Source organism: Nannospalax galili, unplaced genomic scaffold (assembly GCF_000622305.1).
Source record: "Nannospalax galili isolate Female #2095 unplaced genomic scaffold, S.galili_v1.0 scaffold212, whole genome shotgun sequence".
NCBI lineage: Eukaryota > Metazoa > Chordata > Mammalia > Rodentia > Spalacidae > Nannospalax > Nannospalax galili.
Genome location: NW_008333884.1, coordinates 3,217,667 through 3,240,683, shown reverse-complemented (window position 1 = coordinate 3,240,683; position 23,017 = coordinate 3,217,667). Strand labels below are relative to the sequence as shown.

General features: G+C 50.1%; 1 protein-coding gene across 2 annotated transcripts; it reads right to left on the bottom strand.

The window, feature by feature from the left end:
• Positions 1-1,456: 1,456 nt before the first annotated feature.
• On the bottom strand, positions 1,457-15,161 carry Wdr81 (WD repeat domain 81). Of its 2 annotated transcripts, XM_008828786.2 has the most exons (10): positions 11,274-15,161; positions 9,992-10,099; positions 9,534-9,724; positions 9,220-9,410; positions 8,163-8,328; positions 7,921-8,086; positions 5,784-6,470; positions 5,017-5,162; positions 4,561-4,740; positions 1,457-2,577 (listed from the first exon to the last, which is right to left on the bottom strand). In XM_008828786.2, the coding sequence occupies exons 1-10, from the start codon at positions 14,935-14,937 to the stop codon at positions 2,257-2,259; spliced, it is 5,820 nt and encodes a 1,939-aa protein (XP_008827008.1). In that variant the 5' UTR covers positions 14,938-15,161; the 3' UTR covers positions 1,457-2,256. The 2 variants fall into 2 exon arrangements, 1 of the variants encoding a protein (XP_008827008.1); XR_003848807.1 differs by lacking the exon at positions 1,457-2,577 and having other exon boundaries at positions 4,607-4,740; positions 5,770-6,470.
• Positions 15,162-23,017: the final 7,856 nt, after the last annotated feature.

Below are 23,017 nucleotides of genomic sequence, written 5' to 3'. Positions count from 1 at the left end.
GGTGGCAGGAAAAGGATCAGGAATTCAAGGTCAACCTCAGCTACACATTGAGTTCAAAGCCAGTTGGAGCTACATAAAACTCTGTATCAAAAAGTTGGGCAATTGTCTGTGAATTGCCCAAGTCCAAGTCGCACATCTAGGATGCAACCTCTATACCTAAGGCTCACAGACCATAAAAACAAGGGATGAAGAGAATATTAATGCATCTTTCAACTCTCATCAATGAATCTCCTTCATGCAACAGAGGAACACAAAAGGAACAGAAATGGTCAAAACACAGAGAATAAGGGGTTGGGGATTTAGCTCAGTGGTAGAGTGCTTGCCTAGTAAGCACAAGGCCTGGGTTTGGTCCTCAGCTCCAGAAAAAAAAAAAAAAAAAAAAGACAAAACAGAGAATAAGAGTCTATAGAATGTGGATCCTTGAACAGGAGTATAATATAGGAGTATATTAAAATCTACCCACCCAGGGCTCAGGGACCTTTGCAGAAGACAGGGCGGAAAGATTCTAAGAACCAGGGAGGAGGTGCATGACAATATGGACCTCCTACAGGTGCCTGGGACCCTTATACAAACCTACAGCAAGGATGTCAGCATGCACAAGACCCATGCAAACTTATGCAAACAAAAATCCAGCACAGAACTGGAAACGAACAGCAGGCCCCAATTTTAGATTAAGGATTATTGGCAGCTGATTACTGCTGGGTGCGGAAGAGCTGATCTTAAAGGGAGGGACTCTAGATAGGATGACTAGATTCCAGTGGATGAACTTGCACTGAAGGACATTTGGGGACACCAACTTTACATAATAGGCCTTAACACAAATGACAATGTATGAACTCCAGTGGGGGAGGGTACCAAAGGGGAAGGAGGTATAAAGATGATTTTCTGTAAGACACAAAAACTCAATAAAAAAACTTTTTTTTAAAGTTGGGCGCCGGGCATGGTAGCACAGGCTTTTAAGCCCAGCACTTGGGAGGCAGAGGCAGGCGGATCTCTGTGAGTTCAAGGCCAGCCTGGTCTTCATAGTGAGTTCCAGGACAGCTGGGGCTACAGGGAGACCCTGTCTCAAAAAAACCCAAAAAACAAAAAACCAAACAGGCAAGGGGTAGGGTGCGGTGGCATATGGTGCTCTGTGAGATGGTGACCAGTCAGGTCTACAGAGCAAGTTCCAGGCCAGCTGGGGCCACAGGGAGACCCTGTCTCCAAAAAATAAAAATAAAAGGTGTGGTGGTTTATGCCTATGTATCCCAGTACTCGGGAGGTAGAGACAGGAGGATCACCCCAAGATTGTGGTTAGTTTGATCTATATAACAAGTTCAAGTTCAGCCTGAGCGAAGTGAGACAAAAACCTTAAGTCAGAAATGGTGAGACCCACCTGTAGCCCCATTATGTGGGAAGCTGAGGCAGAATCACTTGAGCCCAGTCTGAACAAAAGAAAGCCTCATTCAGCTCCACGGCTCATCCAAAGGATTTATTGATGTTATTTACATCTATTGCAAATAGTGAGGAGGCAGCAGGGGCCATGCCTCAGACCTCATCTCTGTTCCAGATGAGGACTCAAGAGATGCAGAAATGATTCTTGTTGCCCCTTCTTCCAAGGTCTTGAACTCTCCCCCTAGGGGGGGCTTGTCCCAAGGGCTGCCTCCCCAGCACAAGGCACAAATACTATGGTTAGGGGTACCAAGGCAAGGCATGGATTCATTCCTGGCAAGAACCAGGTAACCCATCTGACCTTCTCTCCCCTGGTCCTGCCCTCTTTTTTCCTCTCCTGGTCCCACACCAAAGGCTCTAGCTGAATAGACACTTAAATCCCTGAACTACTAGGTCATGGACAGACTTCCTTAGGCAGTTTCAATGCCCAGGGCAGAGGCAGTTTCCTGTCCCTAAGGGACAGGAGCAGAGTGTGCCCAGAATGGGGGGCTTGACTACAAGCTGGCTGGGCAAGCTCTATCTCCCTTCCCTTCTCTAGAGCTTCCTTGTCCTTATGTGAACACAGAAGGCAGAATTGGGAGCAATGGGGGTCACCATGCTTTTCCCTGTTTGTGTTTTTGGCTGGTTAGGAGCAGCATTTCCCCAGTTTCATCAATGAGACCGCTTGCAGCTTTGGAGATTCAGGAGCTAGGAGACCCTAGCTGGCAGGCTGTGTGGGTACCCAGGGCTGGGGGCTTGGCTAGAGGGAGCTGCTGAGAGATGAAGGATGAAGAGCTAGACCTGGGTATGCCAGCTTGCTCCTGCCCAGTCAGCTCCTGCCTGGGCCTATGCCAGGAGGCGGATGATGCCATTGTCCGAGCCCAGCAGGAGATGACGTTTCGTGGGCAGCAAGGCCAGACTAGTTAGAGTGCCACGGAAATTCTCGGAACTGAGCTTAGTGGTGGCCTGGGAGGGTGGTTCAAGCAGGGAGCAGACACCAATCTTGTTAGCTACAGTGCCAGTGACCACCTCACTGCCGTACAGGTCGAAGGTATGGATGGGGTCAGATGCTGACTTGTAGTGGTGCGTGGGCTTCTGCTCCAGCTCCTTCCAGACAGTCAAGGAGTGATCGGAAGAGGAGCTGACTAGGATGCTGCCCTCTACTGCCTGCAGAGAGTAGGAGGGGAAGAGAGCTTCAGTGGGAGCCTGGGCATCTTGTCCACCCACAGAGCTTCAAGGCCATCCCAGAGTACTGTGAGTCATCATTAATATTAACATATTGAGGCCGGGCATGGTGCACACATCTTCAATCATAGTGAGTTCCAGGCCAGCCAGTGCTACATAGTGAGACCCTGTCTCAAATATATACATATAGTCATTAACATCATCATCACCGACTGGGCAAAATGGCACAAACCCGGAAACCAAGTTTGAGGCCACCCTGTTCTATCTAGAAAGTCTGAGGCCAGCTAGCACTTCATAGTGAAACCTTGTCTCAGAAAAATCAAACTAGGGATGGAGAGATGGCTCAGAGGTTAAGAGCACTCAATGCTCTTGCAAAGGACCTGGATTCAGGTCCTAGCACTCACGTGGTGGCTAACAACCATCCGTAACTTCAGTTCCAAGGGACCTTATGCCCTCTTCTGGCCTCTGAGGGCATTGCATGCACATGGTGCACTTATATACATACAGGCAAAACACAAACAGAAATAAAAATTGGGGCTTGAGAGATGGCTCAGCAGTTAAGAACACTGGCTGTTCTTGCAAAAGATTCATGTTCAAATCCTAGCACCCACATGGCAGCTAACAACTGTCTGTAACTCCAGTCCCAGGGGATCTGACAGCTTCTTCTGTCCTCTGTGGGCATTGCATAACACAGGTATACTCACCTACATGCAGGCAATACACACATACAAAAATAATGTTAAAAAAAAAAACAAAAAAACAACAAACTAAACCAACCTCCCCTCCAGATGTGTATCATTCCCATTTGAGAACAGACTCTGCTGTGTGGGGACTGTTGCAAGGCATGCCCCCAGTACCATAGCTAATCTTCCTGGCAATTCTGCAAGGTACATGCTGCCACTGTCCTTTTTGTTTTTTGAGATAGGGTCTCACTATGCTGCCCCAGCTGGCCTAGAACTCGATATATAGACCAGGCTGGTCTTATTCTCAGAGCTCTGCCTGCCTCTGCCTCCAGGGATTAAACACATGTGCCACCACACCTAGCTACTGGCCCTATTTTTTAAAGATTTTTATTTATGTGTATGTGTATACTACATGAGTGCAGGTGCCCTCAGAGGCCAGATGAGGGTGTCAGATTCCAAGCTGAAGTTATAGGCAGCTTACGGTGGGTGCTGGGAACTGAACTTGGGTCCTCTGAAGAGCAGCAAGCACACTTAACCACTGAGCCATCTCTCCAGTCCACAACATTGTCCTCATTTTATAAAGGAAAAAAACTGAAGCTCAGAGAAGCTAAGTAATCATACCAAGGTCACAGACAACTGGGATTAACACCCATGCTGACTCCAGCGCCATTCTGATACTTTCTTGGAATGTTAGAATTTACACTTGCAACCCAGGACCAGAGGGCAGCCTGGCTTTGGCAGCAGCAGCAGTATATGTCCCTAGCCTCCACCCACACTGGGGAAAAGAGTTCCAGTTAATGGGAGAAACCCTCCCACAAGCAGCCCCATTCCTCCTCTCCTAGACTTTACTAAGCCTTCCAAGGCCTGTGATTGAAAAATGGGGAACAGGAACATGATCCCCATGCCCAGGCCTGCTCCTGCCCCTAAGGAGTAGCCCAGCAGGAGGCATGGACTCTGCTCAGTGGTCTCCAGGCAGTAAACAGCCTCCCAGCTGAGCTTTATTTAACCTGAACTGGGTCACGGACAGGGCACGACCCCTGATCCTCCAAGCAAGATAAATATGGACAAGGGTTACTTATTAGAACATCTCTGTGGAGCAGCAGGGTCAGTTCTACCCCTGGTTCCTGCCCCTGGCCTGCCTCCTGTGAAGTTGGCTTCTGAGCTAGCCTACAGAGGCCACCTTCCCTGCCCAGCAGATGTCCCTGAGCAAGTATAAGGGACATGAGCCAAAGCCTATCCTCTCTCAGGGCCATGAGGAGGGGAAGGGGCCCAAGTCCATCACCTTGATTAGTAGAATGTCCCCCTCATGGGCTGGCCAGCCTCGTAGAACTAGGCCAGTGCGGGTGTCCAGGAGCACCATGAAGCCTGAAGAGAAGCCAGCCACAACACTACGGCCATTGGGACTGACTGCCAGGGAACGGACAAGACCAGGGTTCAGCCCTCCACCCAGTCGGAACTCGTGCTGTAGGTAAAAGAACACTGTGCTGAGTTGCCACCAATCAACACCACCCAACCTACCGAAGTCCACACCATTCAGGTCCATATGACTAGGAGGCCTGAGCCTCCCACTCCATCCAGGGGAAGAAAATCTCAGAACCTCAGGCCAATATAGACCAGAACCCCACCCACACGGCTGCAGTTGTGTGGCACCCAGGCTTTCTCTGAGTTTCCTCTCTGCCAGGTGCCAAGAGACCCAGGTTAGGGCATAGGGAACAACACCCCCCTTCCCCGCCCAGACCTGCAGGCCAGGCTTCCTGCAGTCCACGAAGCGCAGGGTTGAGTCAGAGCTGGCCATGGTGATACTGGTATGGGGGGCAGGCATGACAGCAACAGCAGTCAGGGGCACCCGGCTGTCTGATGGCTCTATTGTGCGAAGGGTCTTCCCTGGAAAAGAAAGGCACTATGCATTTGAGCACCCAGTGGCTATCAAAGAGCCCTGGCTACTTCAAGCCCCCTGACTCACCCCATACCTACCTCCCATTCCCCAGTGATCCTCAGAAAACACAAAAGAGATTTCTGGACTCTCTTATCTTCCTGCTTCCATGGCCAAGCCAGGATCCCATTCCCAAAGCAATATAGTCTCCTCACACAGCATGTCCTAACCAGCTGCCACCTCCTTATCTGCCCCAACACCACTCCATTTCTTTCCCTCTCCAACTGTATTCCTTTTCACGATGACAGCCATCAGGCTTGCTGCTTATGTGCTACATGCTGCACAAGAAACCAAACCCCTAGGTGATTATCTTCAAACTAGTTTTTTGATTATCATTTTACACACATAAAATGGATGCTTCCAATAGTAAAGTGGCTTGCTGGTAAGTTGGTGAAACTGATTCAAACTCAGGCCTCAGATTCTAAGCACTAACTATTCCGCCATTCTGCCCAGTCTCACTGGATTTCCCCTAAAATATGCCATTACACATTTCCCTCTAAGGCCCCATTCCCAGTAGCCTGGCAAGGCACAGTATAGCAGGCACAGAACAGGCCTCACCTGGGCCCGCTCACCTGTGAAGGGGTCCCAGACGTGCACTGCCCCATCACAGCTCACCACATACTGCGGGGCCTCAAGCTGGCCCACGTAGAAGACACTCTTGCGGTGCTGGCCATAGATGAGGCGGGAGGCTGTCTCACTGGTACCATCCCCATAGTTGTACAGTGGCCAGAGGCGCACGGTACGATCTTTACTGCCACTCAGGAAGAAGTCCTCGCTGGTCAGGGGAGCCACACATTTGACAGCCCCCATGTGGCCTGGGAAGCTCTGCAGGCGGATCTGGTGGAAGTGGAAGTGGGCGTCCTGCTGGCTCACACCAATCTCATACTGCCAATATGCCAGCCAGTTCCCACTCAGCCCATGGGCACTCCGGGGCAGCTCCCGCTTCAGAGCATTGTCCTCGCTCCTGCTGCTGAGACCTCCACCACCCATCCCAGAGATGGGGCCCAGTGGCCCAGGGCTCTCAGGCTGAGAGTCAGGGATCTGGATGCGATTTCCAACCAAGACACTCCCAAAGGTCCCTGAGTGGCCATCATCCTGGGGACAGCTCCCACCCTGAAAGTCCCACTCAGGGCCGGTGCTGGGCATGGTGGGCTCCACACTGGTTGGGTTACGAGCACTTGGGCTGATGCTTTCCAGATACAGCCCTGCCAGCTCCCCAACCAACTCGTGGTTGGGGATGATTTTCCGGATGATGTCACCTGCATGGGAGCGGGAGAAGTTCTAAGATCGGGAAAGCAGCAGGTGGCTGCTGCCATCCATCCAAGGGCTTAGAAACCACAGAAGCCAAGGAAGGTACTGACTGGGCCACTATGGGCAATTAAGTCTTTGAGTCTCAATTTCCTCCCCAATAAAATTTGAACTTCTTCAGCAGTATGTGCACATGAATGCTGCTTCTACAGACCAGGCACCATACTGAAATAGACACAGAATGGTGGGCAAGACAGATGCCTAAAACTCTGTAGGGGTATACTCTACCCAACCACAGGGCTACTCATCCTATTTAGTGAAGCCCAGTACAGTTCCAATCCCATAAGGGAAGCCATAAAGATGGCATGTCACCCATTCTAAAGACCATCATGCTCCCTTACCTTCCTCAGGCACAACAGCCAGTTCCTGAACATGGACTCTGTTTACGTGACACCTTGGAACTTGGGGTCTGGGACCAAATCTGTTTGCTCTGACCCTAAAGACTGTGCTCAAAAGCCACTGTTGGCACATGTCTGTAATTCTAGTGTTCAAGAGACAGAAGCAGGAGGATGGCAAGTATGAGGCCAGCCTGGGCTACACAGTAAGACCCTGTCTTCTTTTTTTCTTTTTTGTCTTTTTGAGACAGGGTCTCCCCTGTAGCCCCAGCTGTCCTCGAACTCACAAAGATCTGCCTACCTCTGCCTCCCAAGTGCTGGGATTAAAGGCATGTGCCACCACACCCAGCAAGACCCTGTCTTAAAAAACAAAAACACCTGGGTGTGGTGGCATACGCCTTTAATCCCAGCACTCAGGAGGCAGAGGCAGGTGGATCTCTGAGTTTGAGGCCAGCCTGGTCTTCATAGTCAATCCAGGCCAGCTGTGACTACAGGGAGACCCTGTCTCAAAAAGACCTCTCCCCCCCACAAAAAAATAAAGGTCAGAGAAATGGATCAGTAGATAGAAGCACCTGTTGCCAGGACTAATAACCTAAGCTCCATCCCTAGAACTCTTGAGAGAGCAGACTCCCAAAAGCTGTCCTCTGACTTCTACATACATGCATGTGCCATGCTCACACATACATCATACACATACACTCAAATAATAATATTTTTAAAAGAAAATGAAGAACCACTAAGCACTAGACAGGTAGAGGAAGGAGGATCAGGAGTTCAGAGTCATCTTTGCTATACAGTGAGTTCAAGGTCAGCCTGGGCTACATGAGACACTCTCAAAAGTAAAAAAAAAAAAAAAAAAAAAAAAAAAGAAAAAAAAAAAAAAAAAAAAAAAAAAAGAAAAAAAAAAAAAAAAAAAAAAAAAAAGAAAAAAAAAAAAAAAAAAAAAAAAAAAGAAAAAAAAAAAAAAAAAAAAAAAAAAAGAAAGAACCCACTGCTGACTCTGGAGCCCTCCCTAGGGAAGAGATGAGTCACCAAGGCTGTGTAAAGGAAGATGATGGGGCAGTACCCAACAGGCAGGAGAAGGGCACATAGATCGTATATGCCATTTCCAGGGTGAAGACCTTCTGCAGTTCTTCCAGCAGGGTGGGGTCCACTGGTCGCCGCTGCCCATCAGAGAAGGTCACCTCTGGTAGCTGGCAATCAACACAGCCCTTGGGATCCAACTGCAGATCCTGTAGGCAGGAAGCCCAGGCAGTCAGCTAGTCTACAGCATTGGCCTAGCCTGCCTGGCCCAGATGCTCTGCCCACCTGTTGTCGAAGCTCGTGGAGATGAGAAAAGACTTGAAAGAAGGTAGCCACAGGCTCACTCAGGTGCTGCTGGACCATCTCCTGTCCAATGCGCAAGCAGATGAGGGCAATGAGGCTGATGGTCTTCACACACAGAACAGTCCGAGCCTGGGCCCCACTGGGGAACCTAGAAACACAGTACATCAGCTCCAAGCCCATCTCTGAAGGGCTTGACCAGTCTACCATGAACTGCAAATAACAGGAGCTCTAAGACTAATCAGTCCAACCCAGATCAGGAAGCTGAGGCATGAGAAGTATGGCTTGCTCAGAGTTAGAGCTAAGTCAGGACCAAAACTTCTCTTTTGTGGTTTTTGTTTGAATAAATGTTTGAATTATTTTTTATCTTTTTATTTTATGCATCTGAGTGGTTTTTTGTCTTTCTGTCTTTTTGAGACAGGGTCTCCCTGTAGCCCCAGCTGTCCTGGAACTATGTAGACCAGGCTGGCCTCAAACTCACAAAGATCCACCTGCCTCTGCCTCTGAAGTACTGGGATTAAAGTTCTGCACCACCACACCCAACATGTTTTGAGTGTTTTCCCTGCGTGTAAGTGCACCATGTGCATGCAATGCCTGCAGAGGCCAGAAGAGGGCATCAGATCCCTTGGAGTTATGGATGGTTGTTGGTCACCATGTGGGTACTGGGAACTGAACCTGGATCCTCTGCAAGAATAGCCAGTGTTCTTAACCTCTGAGTCATTTCTCCAACCCCTGCTTGCTTGTCTTTCTCTTTCTGGCCTGGAACTTACTTGTAGACCAGGCTGGCCTCCATCTGACACAGATCCACCTGCCTCTGCCTTTCAAGTACTGGGAGTAAAGGTGTGTGCCATCATGCCCAGCCTGTTGTTTCTTTTTAAAGCACCAGGGCTCAAACCCAGTCCCTCTTGTAAGGTGGGTAAATGCTCCATCACTGAGCCATACCCTCAATCCCAACCTAGTATTATCTCCTCCTCCCTGAACTTCCCAGCCCCTCCTGGGGAGTCTCTAAGCCAGGTAGCTCCCCAGTGGGCCAGGGGCCTACCCTGTGACGAGGGAGGTGAGGAAGCTGAGCACAGGCAGGAGGACCTCATGGCTGATGCGAGGCAGGATGTCCATGAGGGTGGTGTCCGAAAGGTACACGATGATCTTCTGAGTCAGTGTCACTGCAGCCAGCAACCCTGCCTCCTTGCGGCTGTTCAATCGGCTGGGGCTTGAATTGCTCCCTGGGGCCACCTGGGACCACAGAACACATGAGGGTCAGACCACCCAACTAACCTCCTGGGACTCCAGAGATCTTGAGCCAGTCCTTGAGGTCCTTAGCCTCCCCACCATGGGCTCACTGAACCAGCAACTGACCAGGTAGCTGATGTAGGGCAGGTACTGGTACGTGAGAACAGGCTCCCCATATAGGTGGGCGATGTGAAGGAGACAGCTGAGCACCGGCCCCGACACTATGTCACCTAGTACTGGCCTCTTTTGGTAGATGTTGCCGGCACTCAACGGAGGGCTCTCATCACTGCTGACTGTGAACTGCTGCTGAGTGGGCCCTGCCAAAGAAGGGCCAGTAGCTTTGAGAAGCTAGTGGAGGGCAGGAGGGAGGTTGGCCTTCTAGGACTGTAGAAGTATCTCTTGTTCATCCTGGGGTCCTCCCCATTCCCAACCCAAGGAAGAAAGGAGCGTATAGACTGAGTCCCAGGACATGCCCAGGAAGTGGTCTGAGGTTGGAGGAAGGAGGGAAGGATCCCCTAGAGAGGGCCAAAGCTGGCACAAGCTTGGGAGGAGACCTGGTCTCCAGCGGTAACCACAGGTCTTACCAACATAACAAGATGTCAGCAGCCGCAGCAGATTCCGGGCCACATGGCGAGAGGCCACTGTGGGGCCAAGCTTGGCAGATAGCCAGCGGACCATCTTGCAGGCTGTATCTGTAGGGTAGGAACAGGCCCTGAGCTCATCAGATAATGTGCTCCTCACCCTTCCTACCCCACCCACTGCACCACACCCCATCCAGTCAACTTTGGCTAAATTTGTCAGTGAGCCTGACCATATTGGGCCCAACCTCTTAGCAGTGGTAGAGGTTCCTAGCTATGGCCCTTGGAACTGGCTGTTCAGGCTTCTCAGACATAACCTATAGGAAGGTCACCCAAGCCAATGTTCCCAAACCCCTGAATGTGGGCCTGTGCCTGACTACCACTTCTATAGCCTACTGTCTCTTAAGCAAAGTATTCTGACCTTTCACTGCTTCTCTGATAGAACCATGAGAGCCTCAGAGACTTGCACATATGCTGTTCCCTCCATCTGAATTACTCTTTCCACTTCCCACTCAATTATAATTGCCTGCTCCCCACTCCACTTGAACCTCATCTGTAGCTTTGTTTCTTTTCTCTCACTATGTAGCTCCAGCTGGCCTGGAACTTGCTATGTAGACCAGGCTAGTCTTGAACTCACAAAGATCCATCTGCCTCTGCCTCCTAAGTGCTGGAATTATTTATTTATTTATTTTTATTTTATGTATATGTGTGTATTGCCTGCATGTTAAGTGCACTCGTGTTGTGCAATGCCTGAGGAGGTCAGAAGAGACCGTCAGATCCTCTGGGACTGGAGTTATGGACAACTGTTAGTTGCCATTTGGGTGCTGGGATTCAAACCCGGGTCTTCTGCAAGAACAACCAGTATTCTAAACCACTGAGCCTTCTTTCCAGCCCAAGTGCTGGAATTAAAGGCCTGCACCATCACAACCAGCTTTGTTTCTTGTGTGTGTGTGTGTGTGTGTGTGTGTGTGAGAGAGAGAGAGGGGGAATACCCAGGGCCTCATAATAACAGGCACGTGCTCTACTACTAAGCTCCACCCTTAGCTCAGTGTCCCTACTTTCAAAGAAGCCTTCTCTGACTCCTTAAAGCTAGACCTAAGCCCCACTTTTCACTCACACATAGCACTAAGATATTACACTATATAACACTATTGACCTTGAGGTCCCTCCCTAGGATGTAAATTCCCTCTGTGCTACAGTGGATCTGGATGGACCCAAGCCTGGCACTAAACAGGAAATGTTGAAGTGCAGAGTGGTTAACTAAGGTCTCCCAGGGCCTAGGACTCACCAAGGAGGATCTTCTGTTCTTTGCCTTCTGTCTGCTCAGTCAGGGGCTCCTCTCCTTCTTCCTCCTCCTCTCTGTCTCTCCCACCATCAGGAGCCACAACTGTCCCCATGGACAGAACTGTGTCAGACAGAGTGAGTTCAGACGTTCCTGTGACTTCATCCTGTTGCTCCTCCTCCTCTTCCACCAACACCACACAGCCTTCCTCCTCTTCTTCCTCCTCAGAGCCCTCACTTTGCTTCAAGTCCTGGCTGCTGTCACCTGACCTCAGGCTGTTCTTGTCCACAGGGGCACCCCCGTCATCCCCACCCCGTTCCTCGCCCTGGGAGGTTTCACTAGTACTGCTCTTGTCACTCATCTGGCCCAGGCTCACAGCCTCAGCCTCCTGCGGCTGTGGAGATTCAGCCACGTAGAGCCCAGCTTGGAAGTCCTCTGTGTCAGGGAGGTCTGCCTGATCATGGAAGCTGACACCTGACCTGTAGTCTGGAAGCCCCAGGCCTGAGGAAGCAGCAGGTTCCCCATCCATCTGAATCTTCTCCCCAAAGGCACAGGAACCAGTCCCAGACCCTGGGAGCTCACTTTCTTCATCCTCTGTGGCCCCAACCAGGCCTTTACTCTCCTCCTGGAAGGCCTCCACCCCAGCCAGCACCTGCAGGACGTGGGGCAGCAGGTGGATAAGGAAAGCCTGCAAGCCCAGTCGCACCATCAGCTGGGCCACAAAACAGTCAGTGTACAGGTAGAAGCGGCCATGCAGCCGGCAGGGGCTCTCATAGGCACCGATGAGAGGCTTCAAGAGGTACTTATTAGCATTTTTGGGGCCCAGAGCCTTGGCAACAGGTTCAAATAGGTACCAGGCAGTGTACACAGCTGTGTGCTCCTCAGACATGAGTGACAGCACGAAGGGCAGCAGAATCTCCAGGCCCTCAGGAGTGATGTCACTTAGCACTGCACCCAGCTGCTGCCACAGAGCAAACACCAGCTCCCGTCCCTGGGCCTCATCTTCCACACGCCTTGCCTGATACAAGAGAATGAACCTGTGAAGTGCTGGGAAATATGAAGGGAAGGGGACTACAGAGCTGAAGGGGCTGAGGAGCTGGGCTGGGCTAGGTGGGGGCAATCCCTGGGAGACAGGCCTGTACTCAAACAGTGAGTCCAACTTGCCCCTCTTCACTACCGTGGGGACTTCGGGTCCACTCAGCTGTAGTAGTGTGTCTAGCACAGGCTGCAAAGACACAGGGACCTCCTTGGAGTGACGTATACAGAGACCCCGAACAGCCTCAAAGCGTACCCACAAAGGTGCGCCAGACTGCAATGTCCGAACTCTGGTGGCAAACACCATCTCACCCAATAGGACACCCAGCACCTGCATGTCCCGATGGAAGAGGCTCTGCAACTGCACAGGTGGCTGGACCTGAGGCTGCTCAGGCACCTTCAACTGGCTCCCTAGGCCTTTGGCCAGGAAGTTGCCCATTTTCTCCAACTCCTCCAAGGCCTGCAAGGGACTGAAGCCCTCAGGAAGAACAATCTTCCCATCTTCACCCTCCCCTGGGTCTGGCCCAGCAGCTTTGCTCCGGCGCCCTGGTCGAGAGCCTGAGGTTGTAGAGAAAGAGAGGAGGCCAGGGGAGGCTTGACTGGAGAAGCCCAGCTGGTCACCTGCTTTCCCAGGGAGGGAGATGGAATCCAGAGCTTCTGTGGCCTGCTCTAAGTCATCTTCCCCTGTCAAGGGTCTGTCTCTGGTCCAGCCAGCCTCACACGGAGTGGACTCTACAATTAGCCTGTCCACCCCATTTATAAGTTGTCCTTGAAAGTCCTCCTGGCCTGTGGCCTCCTGAATGGTCTGGACCAGCAGCCGGGGGATGAGTGGAGGCTCAGGGGCAAGTGTAGGAGCTCCAGCCAGGCGCTGGGGATGGGGCTGATCAAAGAGTTGAACCACCCCGTAGCTGGTCAGGTGGGTGTGGGCATCCACCAGGTGCAGACACACATTTTTCTCCTTCACAGCCTCTTTGCCCTGGAGTTTGTAGCCAAAGGTGAGGTCAATCCAATGGTGCAGATCTTGTGACACCTCCCGGCTCTCCAGCAGAGCTCGATGGGCAGCCACAAACTCCTGGTTAGACCTGCACCAGGCTGGCACATCCAGGTCAGGCATGTCAGGGTGAATGGAGCAAAAAATGGAGGGATCTGTGTAGAATTCAGGGATGCACTCATCAGGTGTCCAGGTCTGCATCCTCTCCATGGTGGCAGGATACTCATGGGGCTCCCACTGTGCTCGGACATGTCCACAAAGTACCGAGCGGGGTGTGCGCCGAGCTTTGTACACGTAGTATGTGATGTCAGAGAGCACATCTGAGATGTGGTGAGGAACATGGGGTGGCTCCCCACTGCCTACACCACCTGCTACAAATGCCTGCCGTGTCATCTCATATGTGAAGTCCAGTTGCTTATCCCCCTTGTTGAGGCGGAATTTAGACTTGCGCAGGTCTCGGAAGCGCCCATGGGGCGTGGTAAAGTCCACCACCCAGGGCAGCACTGGGTGATAGTTGGGATCCCCCTGCCTCCGACCTGCCAATCGATTCAGCTGCATGAGGTAGTAGAAGTTGCTGATTCGGCCATGGACCCAGTCTAGCACAAGGCCCCTAAGTTCTTCCTGGCAGGTGGGACACCCAGATCTCCCTGCCTTTGCCTTCTCTTTTTCAGATTCACTGCCTCTCCCTTCTTTCTCTACCAGGGCCTCCTTGCTCTCATCTTCAGTGGGCATCTCATAAGCACTCAAGTCCAGCCGGAGTTCACTGCAAAGCTTCTCATCCACAGCAATGTGGTGCAAAGACAGGGCCCCACAGGCCAGCCCCTGGCGGTGACAGGCATCCATGGCCCTCAGCACACGGAAGAGAATGAAAAGCACCTTGGCTTGGCTGTTGGTCAGCTTGGCCGGGCTGAAGGTGACTACATCATGCAGGGAAAACTGCACATAAGGGTGTACCACATACAGCATCTCTGCTGACTCCAGCAGAGCCTCAGCTCGCAAAAGGCTGGGGCAGGCGGGGCTGCCTCGAGGATAGGGCCCATCTCTGACATAGGATGGGCACTGGGTGGCTTCACCCACTGGCAGGAAGGAGCAGCCATAGGCCCTCTGTAGAGCTTGTCTTACTGAGTCCAAGGCAGGGACAGCTGAGGGGGCAGGGCTATGACTATAAGGCTGCCCATAAATGTGGTATGCGTGGCGCCACAGGTTCCGGTAATTCTGGGCAGCCACCCCCTGCATGAACCGAGTGAGAGTCTCGGGGCTACAGGACCCCTCCTCAAAGGGCAAGGCCCCGCCCAGCGGATAGGACAGTCTCCGTTTCCGCAGCCCGTGCACCTCCACTCGCGTCCAGCCCGGGGGCAGCCTCTGTACCGAGCGCTGCAGGAGAGTCCTGACTTCCGCTTCACCCAGGCCCTCGGCCCGGGGACAGGGGCCCAGCCGGCGCTCGCGGAGGCTGGCCAGCCAGCGCACAGGTACTAGGGCCACCACATGGGTGCCCCCCGGGACCGAGGCTAGCTGCCGGGCATCGATGTTCAGGTCTCTCTCCACGCTCCTGAGCAGCTCCTCCATGTCCGGGCTTGGGGGTGGGGACCAGCCCTCTGCCCCGGGGCGAGGAGCCACTTCCCGCCCTCTGCTCCCCTGAGCCATCTGGTCCTGACCGCCGGAGGGCAGCGCGAGGCTGAGCCGGGCCACGGCCCTCCTCGCTGTGCCTTTCGGGGTGCCAGGCCGGGCGGGTTGAAATGGGCAAGGGGCAGGAGCTGGGGGTGCAGATGGATAGGGGAACCCGCCGCAAAGGAAGGCCTGGGGGTGCTCTTACCCCTCCGCAGGGTCCCGCGCTCCTGAGCGCAGCTGGGCGGGGAGCACCGGGCACCAGTGCTGAGCGCCACCGTGACGGGTCAGCTGATGTGGATCACGTGATCGCCCAGACACGGAAACAACCGCACGTGGCTCGAAAGAGCCCTGAGAGACCCCGCCTCCTGGCCGGCCTCCGTGCCCTCCCTCCTGGGGCCCTGGTCCCAGCCTCGCTGGTTCTTGGGGATCTAGCGGCGCTCCAGCACAGAGGAAAACCCATCCTGAACAGGCCTTTCGACCTCCCTCCCTGATTTCTCCTACTTCCGCCGAGTAGGATCTAGTGAGGCTTTTCTCAGAAATGCCAGCCATCAAGCCAAGTGTCTGCAGTGCCAGCGGCTGATACTAGGCCTTTGGGCATCAGCCCTCTCAGGGCCTCCATGGTGGCTTGCAAACCAAGGAGTTTTTTAATTTTCCAAAGCACTTCAACAGTCACTTACCACTTGGCCCTCACAAGTTCTGTAAAGTAGGGAAGTGGCCATGGCCCAGGTCCAGAGACCTGAAAGTCTTAAGAGGAAATGTTCTCCCAAGACTTCTGTTGAAAAGGTGGGTGCCACAGAGCCAGCTAGTGTGGCCACAGCCTTGCAGATGCCACAGTAGCTGGAGGCAGAGTGCAGCCCAGGACAGGGAACGGAAACCAGAGAGCTGGTACTAAAACTGCAGGAGGCTTTGGTTCTGGCTCATGGACAGGACAGCAATGAAAGCACTGTGTGTGTGTGTGTGTGTGTGTGTGTGTGTGTGTGAATGTGTGTGTGGTTTTAGAATCTTGTAGGAGCTTGGTGCAGAGGTTTAGGCCTTTAAAAGCACATAAGGAAAAAAAAGAGGTGAGGCACAGGATCAGTGCAATCTCCAGGCCAACCCAGCCAGGGCTGCATATAAGAGCAGACTCAAAGAAGGGAAAAAAGTGGACCTGGAGAGATGGCTCAGCAGTTAAGAGCACTGACTGCTCTTGGAGAGGACCTGGGTTTAGCTTCCAGCACTCACATGGTGGCTAACAATCATCAGTAACTCCAGTTCCAGGGGCTACAATGCCCTCTTCTGACCTCTGAGGGCACTACACAACATGAGTGCACCTACCTACATGCAGGCAATACACTCATACACATAAAATAGAAATTAAAAATAAATAACAGTAATAAAATATAGAAAAAAAAGAAGGGGAAAAGGAAGGAAGGCTAGAGAAAAGGCATCAATGGCTCAGATAGATATGACAGATTCCATCTGTCTTTTCCTGAAGGGCAGCTGGAACCCCTGCTGTGCTTTATCACATGATCTTGGAGAGTAGTAAATTACAAACCCCATTTGTGAAGTATTTATCAGGAGCCGACCACCTGCCAAGAACTTGTTTATCTTGCATATCTTGTTTCATTTAATTTCACCACTACCTCCTTCCCTCTCTCTCCGTCTTGTTCCCTTTTTTCTCCTTTCTTTCTTTCACTCTGTGATTTGGGTGTTTTTGTTTTTATTGTGTGTGAGAGTGTATGTGTGTGTATGATCACATGTGCTCTACATCGTGCATGTGGAGGTCAGAGGACAACCTTCGAGAGTCTGTTCTTTTCTTTCTCCCTGGGATCAGGCTATTGACCTCAGGTCATCAGGCTTGTGCAACAAACAGTTTTACCCTCTAAACCATTTGCCAGCCCAGGTTTTGAGGTTTTTAAATTATTTATTTATTTATTTATTTAGTCTTTTTGAGACAGGGTCTCCCTGTAGCCCCAGCTGTCCTGGATTCACCATGGAGACCAGGCTGGCCTCGAACTCACAGAGATCCGCCTGCCTCTGCCTCCCAAGTGCTGGGATTAAAGGTGTGTGCCACCATGCCCAGCAAATTTTATTTATTTTTATTTTATATGTTTGAGTGTTTTGCCTGTCTGTATGTTAGTGCACCATGTTTGTGCAGTGCTGGTGGAGGTCAGAAGAGGGTATTGGATCCCCTGGAACTGGAGTTACAGACAGTTGTTAGCCACCAGGTAGGTGTGGAGAACTGAACCCCCACGGTCCTCTGTAAGAGCAGTCAGTGCTTTTATCTACTGAGCCATCTCTTCAGCCCCCAGTTTTGGGATATTTTTAAGATAAGAATACAGGCATGTGCCATCACACTCAGCTTGCCACCACTGTTTTAAGAAGGAATTTTGGGGGCTGGAGAAATGGCTCAGCAGTTAAGAACACTGGCTGCTCTTGCAGAGGACCCAGATACCACTCCCAGCACCAACATGGCAACCAACAACCATCCATAACTCCAGGGGGAATCCAGTGCCCAACACTGACCTCCTAGGGCATTGTACAGCATGGGTGCACTTACATACAACCAGGCAATACACTCATACCATAAAATAAAAATAATAAATTAATTTTTAAAAAAGAAGGTATTTTTAAGTCAGGCTCAAGCCTGTAATCCCAGTACTTCAGGAAGCAGAAGCAAGCTCAAGATCAGCCCAAGCTGGGCTACATAGCCATATCATGTCTCAAAACATCAAAACAAAATAAGAAGCTACTTTCATGCCCATTTTAGGAAGAGGAAGCTAACTGACCACCTTTAGTAAACCTGTTCAAGGTCATGTAAAAAACTGAAAAAGTTGAGCCAGAAGCCAGGTGTGGTGGTGCAGGCCTTTAATCCCAGCACGCTGGAGGCAGAGGCAGGCAGATCTCTGTGAGTTCAAGTCCAGCCTGGTCTACATAGTGAGTTCCAGGCCAGCTGGGGCTGCAGAGAGACCCTGTCTCAAAAAGACACACACCAAAAAAATTGAGCCAGAACTCAAACCCAGGCCTAGCTCATTCTAAAACTTGTGCCTCAAATAGAGCATAGTGGTACATGCCTGTAATCCCAGCACTGGGTGGTATAGACAGGAGGATCAGAAATTCAAGGTCATCCTTGGCTACATAGTAAGTTTGAGACCCACTTGGGCTTCATGACACTCTATCTCAAAAATAGATTCATTATCTTTTCTGCTTCCTGACTACAGATGCAGTGTGAAGTTGCTCTAAGTTCCTGTTGCCAGGACTTCCTGATTGAATGTATTCTTGAAATGCCTCATGTACCCCAGCTTGGCCTTGAGCTGCTATGTAGCTGAGGATGATTTTGAACTTTAGATTCTCCTGCCTTCATCTCCCAAGTTCTGGGATTACAGTTATACACAGATTAAACATCATGATATGTCCGACTTCATCAGTGACAGTAATAAAAATGTGAGCCACAACAGTAAGACACTGGTGTCCGCACCAATTCTACTCTCAGCTTCCTGGGAAGAGTCCATTCACCCAGCTGTACAAACCAGGTATACTCACAGGTTCTCTGAGCAGAAGTATATCCAGAGATGAAATTTCATCCATAATTTAAAAAAAAATTAAGAAAAAGGAGTATTTAATCAGCTTTCCTTGACAAAACAGCCTACAACTTTAGATTCTGAATATCTCAGGCTATGGACAAATGATAATAAATCTCAGTGTGAGAGTGCCCTGAGTTGAATCATCAGGTTAGTTGGTGTTTGCTGGACAAATAGCTGAAGAGGAATAGTATGACCTAGAGTGTAGATTTCCAACACACAGACTAAGACATAACTGTTGGTCCATCTTGCTTGTATGGACCCCTCCTCACTCATGAGAGCCTTGAAGCAACTCCATAGACCTCTAGGAGAGAGAAGTTAGAAAGCAATTTTCAAATTCAAGCTGCAGGACTAGTCCCAGAACCCTCACTGATTTACTGATTAAGTCTCTTCAGGTCATTTCTGAGCATAATTTTCTGTAACTCTAAAGTGACATTAATAGAAATAAGTTCTATTTTACCTCAATAAAAATAAATACATAAAGGTGGCTCACACCTTTAATCCCATCACTTTGGAGGCAGAGGCAGGCAGATCTCTGTGAGTTCAAGGCCAGCCTGGTCTACATAGTGAGTTCCAGGCCAGCTGAGGCTACAGGAAGACTCTGTCTCAAAAAGACAAAAAAATAAAATAAGTAAGTAAATAAATAAATAGGGGCTGGAGAGATGGATCAGAGGTTAAGAACACCAGCTGTTTTTGCAAAAGACCTGGGTTTGAATCCCAGTACCCACATGGCACCTAACAACTGTCCGTAACTCCAGTTCCAGGGGATCCAACAGCCTCTTCTGTCCTCCATGAGCATTGCACGACATGGGTGCACTTACCTACATGCAGGCAATACACACATACACATAAAAATAATAAATAGGCCGCTCTCCTACCCGCAGGCCTCTCTCCAGGACCAAGAGCTCTGCAGTGGAGTCCCCAGGAGTCCTTGGGGCCTTTTCCCACCACATCTGGCTTTGCATCTCTCGGTGGCACGGCCACCAGCTGCCCTAGACCAGCATCTTCCCCGGGCCAGGCTCCTTTATAGTATGAAGCTGGGCATGGTGGTGCACACCTTTAATCCCAGGCAGAGGCAGGTGGATCTCTGTGGTCTACATAGTGAGTTCTAGGACAGCTGGGGCTACAAGGAGACCCTGTCAAAAAGACAAAAAAAAAAAAATTGGGTTGTCTCTTAGGTTCAACCCCTAGTACCAAAGGTGGGGGAAGGTTAAAGAAAAAAACAAATGAACAAATAAAAACTCTCTGTCCTTTGGTTTCAGCTCTCATATCAAAGTCGGAGGGTGAAGAACGTCACAGGCCAGCTTGTTTTCCCAGTTGAAAAAAGTGATAGAGCACAACCAAGTACAGAAACACTGGTTTGTTTATTTTGAAACAGGGTCTTACTGAATGGCCTGGTAGTCACTATGTAGCCCAGGCTGGCCTTGAACTCACAGAGATTCCAGTGCCTCTGCCTCCTGAGTGGTAGAATTAAAGATATGTGCCACCATGCCTAGCTTGAGGACCCAATTTTTAAAAAGAATTTATTTTTATTTTATTTATATTATTTATTTATTTTTTGGGGGGGGAGGTCTTTTTTGAGACAGGGTCTCCCTCTAGCCCCAGAGGGCCTGGAACTTCCTTTGTAAACCAGGGTGGCTTTGAACACACAGAGATCCGCCTGCCTCTGCCTCCCAAGTGCTGGGACTACAGGCGTGCACCACCACGCCTGGCTCCCTATTTTTATATTTTTAATTATATGTATATGTGTGTGGATATATGCATGCAGGTGCCTGCAGAATCCAGGAGTTGGCTTCCCTGGAACTGGAGTTGTGAGCCAAACACATTCTTTTTTTTTTTTCCAATTTATTTTAAAAAATTATGTGTATGTAGGTATGGGCATATGCCCACATGACTGGATCTCCCAGTAGCTGGAGTTACAGGCCGTTGTAAGCTGCCCAATATGGTTGCTGGGAGTTGAATTCAGGTCCTCTGGAAGAGCAGTATGTGCTTTTAACTGCCGAGAAGTCTCTCCAGCCCAGCAGTACACACTCTTAACTGCTAAGACATCTCTCCAGCCTGAGAGGAGACCCATTTTGATGAACAGGACATAATGCCTCCTTTGTACCAATAAAATTGGGTCCACCTGGTCTTTGCTCTGGTCTCAGTTTATCTAGATTAGCAAAAACTATTTTCTTTCTATAAGTCTATGTGTGCCCTGCCCCCTAGTGGTGTTGCTTTATACTACAGTAGTGACCTTGAATGTACCCTACATTTATCTCTTGTTCTCCCTCTGCCTATAATTGAAATGTCCTTGCAAGGCTAGGGAATGTCCTTGCACTGAGATTTCAAGGACACCACACCTTTCTTCATCTGAACCCTAGAAAACTTTGTTTTTGTGATCCTGAGTATTGAACACAGGGCCTTGTGCATGCTCACTGTGCAAAAACTCTACTCCCCAGGAGGGGTTTTCCAGCTTTAGGATGTCCTTTTGATTTACTACTCTGGACAGAATGAGATCTACTCTGAACAGAATGAGACCCAGGAACTTGAAATTACCCTAGGTAATTCTGATGCACAAACCTTCAAGGCACATCTTGAAAATTAGGGCTTGCCGGGTGTGATGGCACATGTCTTTAGTACCAACACTCAGAAGGCAGAGGTAGGCAGATCTCTGTGAGTTCAAGGCCAGCTGGGTCTACATAATGAGTTCCAGGACACCTGGGGCTACAGAAAGACCCTGTCTTAAAAAGACAAAAAAAAAAAAAAAAAAAAAAAAAAGAAAAAAAGAAAAAGAAAAGAAAGAAAATTAGGGCTTTGGGGTACAGGGAGGAGTATAGCTCAATAGTGGTGTGTTTCACATGCATGAGGCCTTAGGGTCAATCTCCAACTATCACTACTACTACTAATAATGCTCTGTGACAGTGCTCCCAATTTTCCTCTCCCTCACCCTAGATGTGGTCTCCTAAATCCCCACTCAGGAACCTTGGGCATGGGGAATAGGGGGTCAAATTAGTCACTCCCCTTTGCCTACCTCCAAATTGTGTTTCCAGAGGCTTATATTTAGGATAGTCACTGAGGGACGCTGCAGCTGCCTGGGGGCAGTCAGCTCCTGCCAAGTGAGGTCAGCAAGAAGGAAGTGTAACGTTGAGTACACCAGCTGTGGGTTTGGTGGACTTGTACTGTACTAAGTAGTTTCAAACTTTGAAAAAATTCCTATAAGAAATCATGCATTTATTATTCATACTTTTTTTTTTTGAGACAGGGTCCCCCTGTAGCCACAGCTGGCCTGGATTCACTGTGGAGACCAGGCTGGCCTCGAATATTCACACTGTTTTGTAGATGAAGAAAATATCTTTCATAAATTCACTGCTAGTGAGAAGTAGAATTCTATTCTAAGTTTGCCTCAATGATTCTCAACTAAGGTAAAGTTGTACTCCCCAGAGAAATTTGGGGACACTTTTGGTAGTTATAATTGGGATCATATGCTACTGGCATCTAGGGTGGAGGCCAGGAGAGTACTAAAATTCCTACTATGCACAGGGCAGTCCTTCACATAAGAAATTATCTGGCCCAAAATGTTAGTAGTGCTGAAGTTGAGAAATCCCAAGACTTAAACATGTGCTTTTGACCTGAAGGGGGTGGAATCAGGTTAGGAAGTGAAACAGTGGAGAAGGACCATCCCAAGATTCTTGAGTGAGAAGGCTGTGGGATTTCTACGGGAAGGATAATGGAAAACGGGGCAGCTGGTTGAGACTCCTCTTTCTTCCAAGCTTGGCCAGAGCCCTGTTCAGTTTCCCCTAACCCTGCCAAGTCAGCCCTGGGACTTCACACTAAGTCTGTCCTGGAGTGACCCTGACTCCCAACTCAGGGCTGGGGCAATATATTTACCTGGTCTTCCTACAGAAGATGACCCCGGCTTCTAGGGCCAGTGCGTTCTACCTGCAGTCCCTGGGCTAACAAAATACTAGCATGCTTGGGTTAGGAATAAGGAGGTGCTAAAGGAAAAGATACCTGGCACCTGAAAGATTAAATGGTCAAAGCCAGGAGGATCCCTTTAGCAGGCCCATCTGGGAAGGAATAGAGGGCAGCTGTCCTAGGACATGGTTCAAAACCACAGGCTAGCTCTCCAAAGCCTTGCCTTTCCCCTAGGCTTAGGCTCAGTTTCCCTGTATCATGCCCAGTTGCATCCTGGAACACGCACACCCAGCTGGCCACCATAATAGGCCTCCCCAATAATGACTTCCCCACTAGACAGGAAATAACTCTGGTTCCAATCTCCTTGGAACCTCTGAAGAACTAAGGAGCAGGTGTGTGTGTGTGACAATCTTGGAAGTGATGGAGAAGAGGAAAGATCATGAAAGACCATCGATTCTGTCCCCCATACTTGGGGTTCCATTTCCTTTCCTCACCACCCATAGGGGGCGGAGTAAAGGGGATGGAGGACAGGCAAGGTGGAGGATGTGGTAAAGGCTGATTTGTCCCTTGAGGTCACACTTTCCAACAGTCAGCTGTTATTGGGGCGAAGGCAGGAAGTCTCCTTAAAGGCACAATATTCTGAACACAGAACTCTGGAG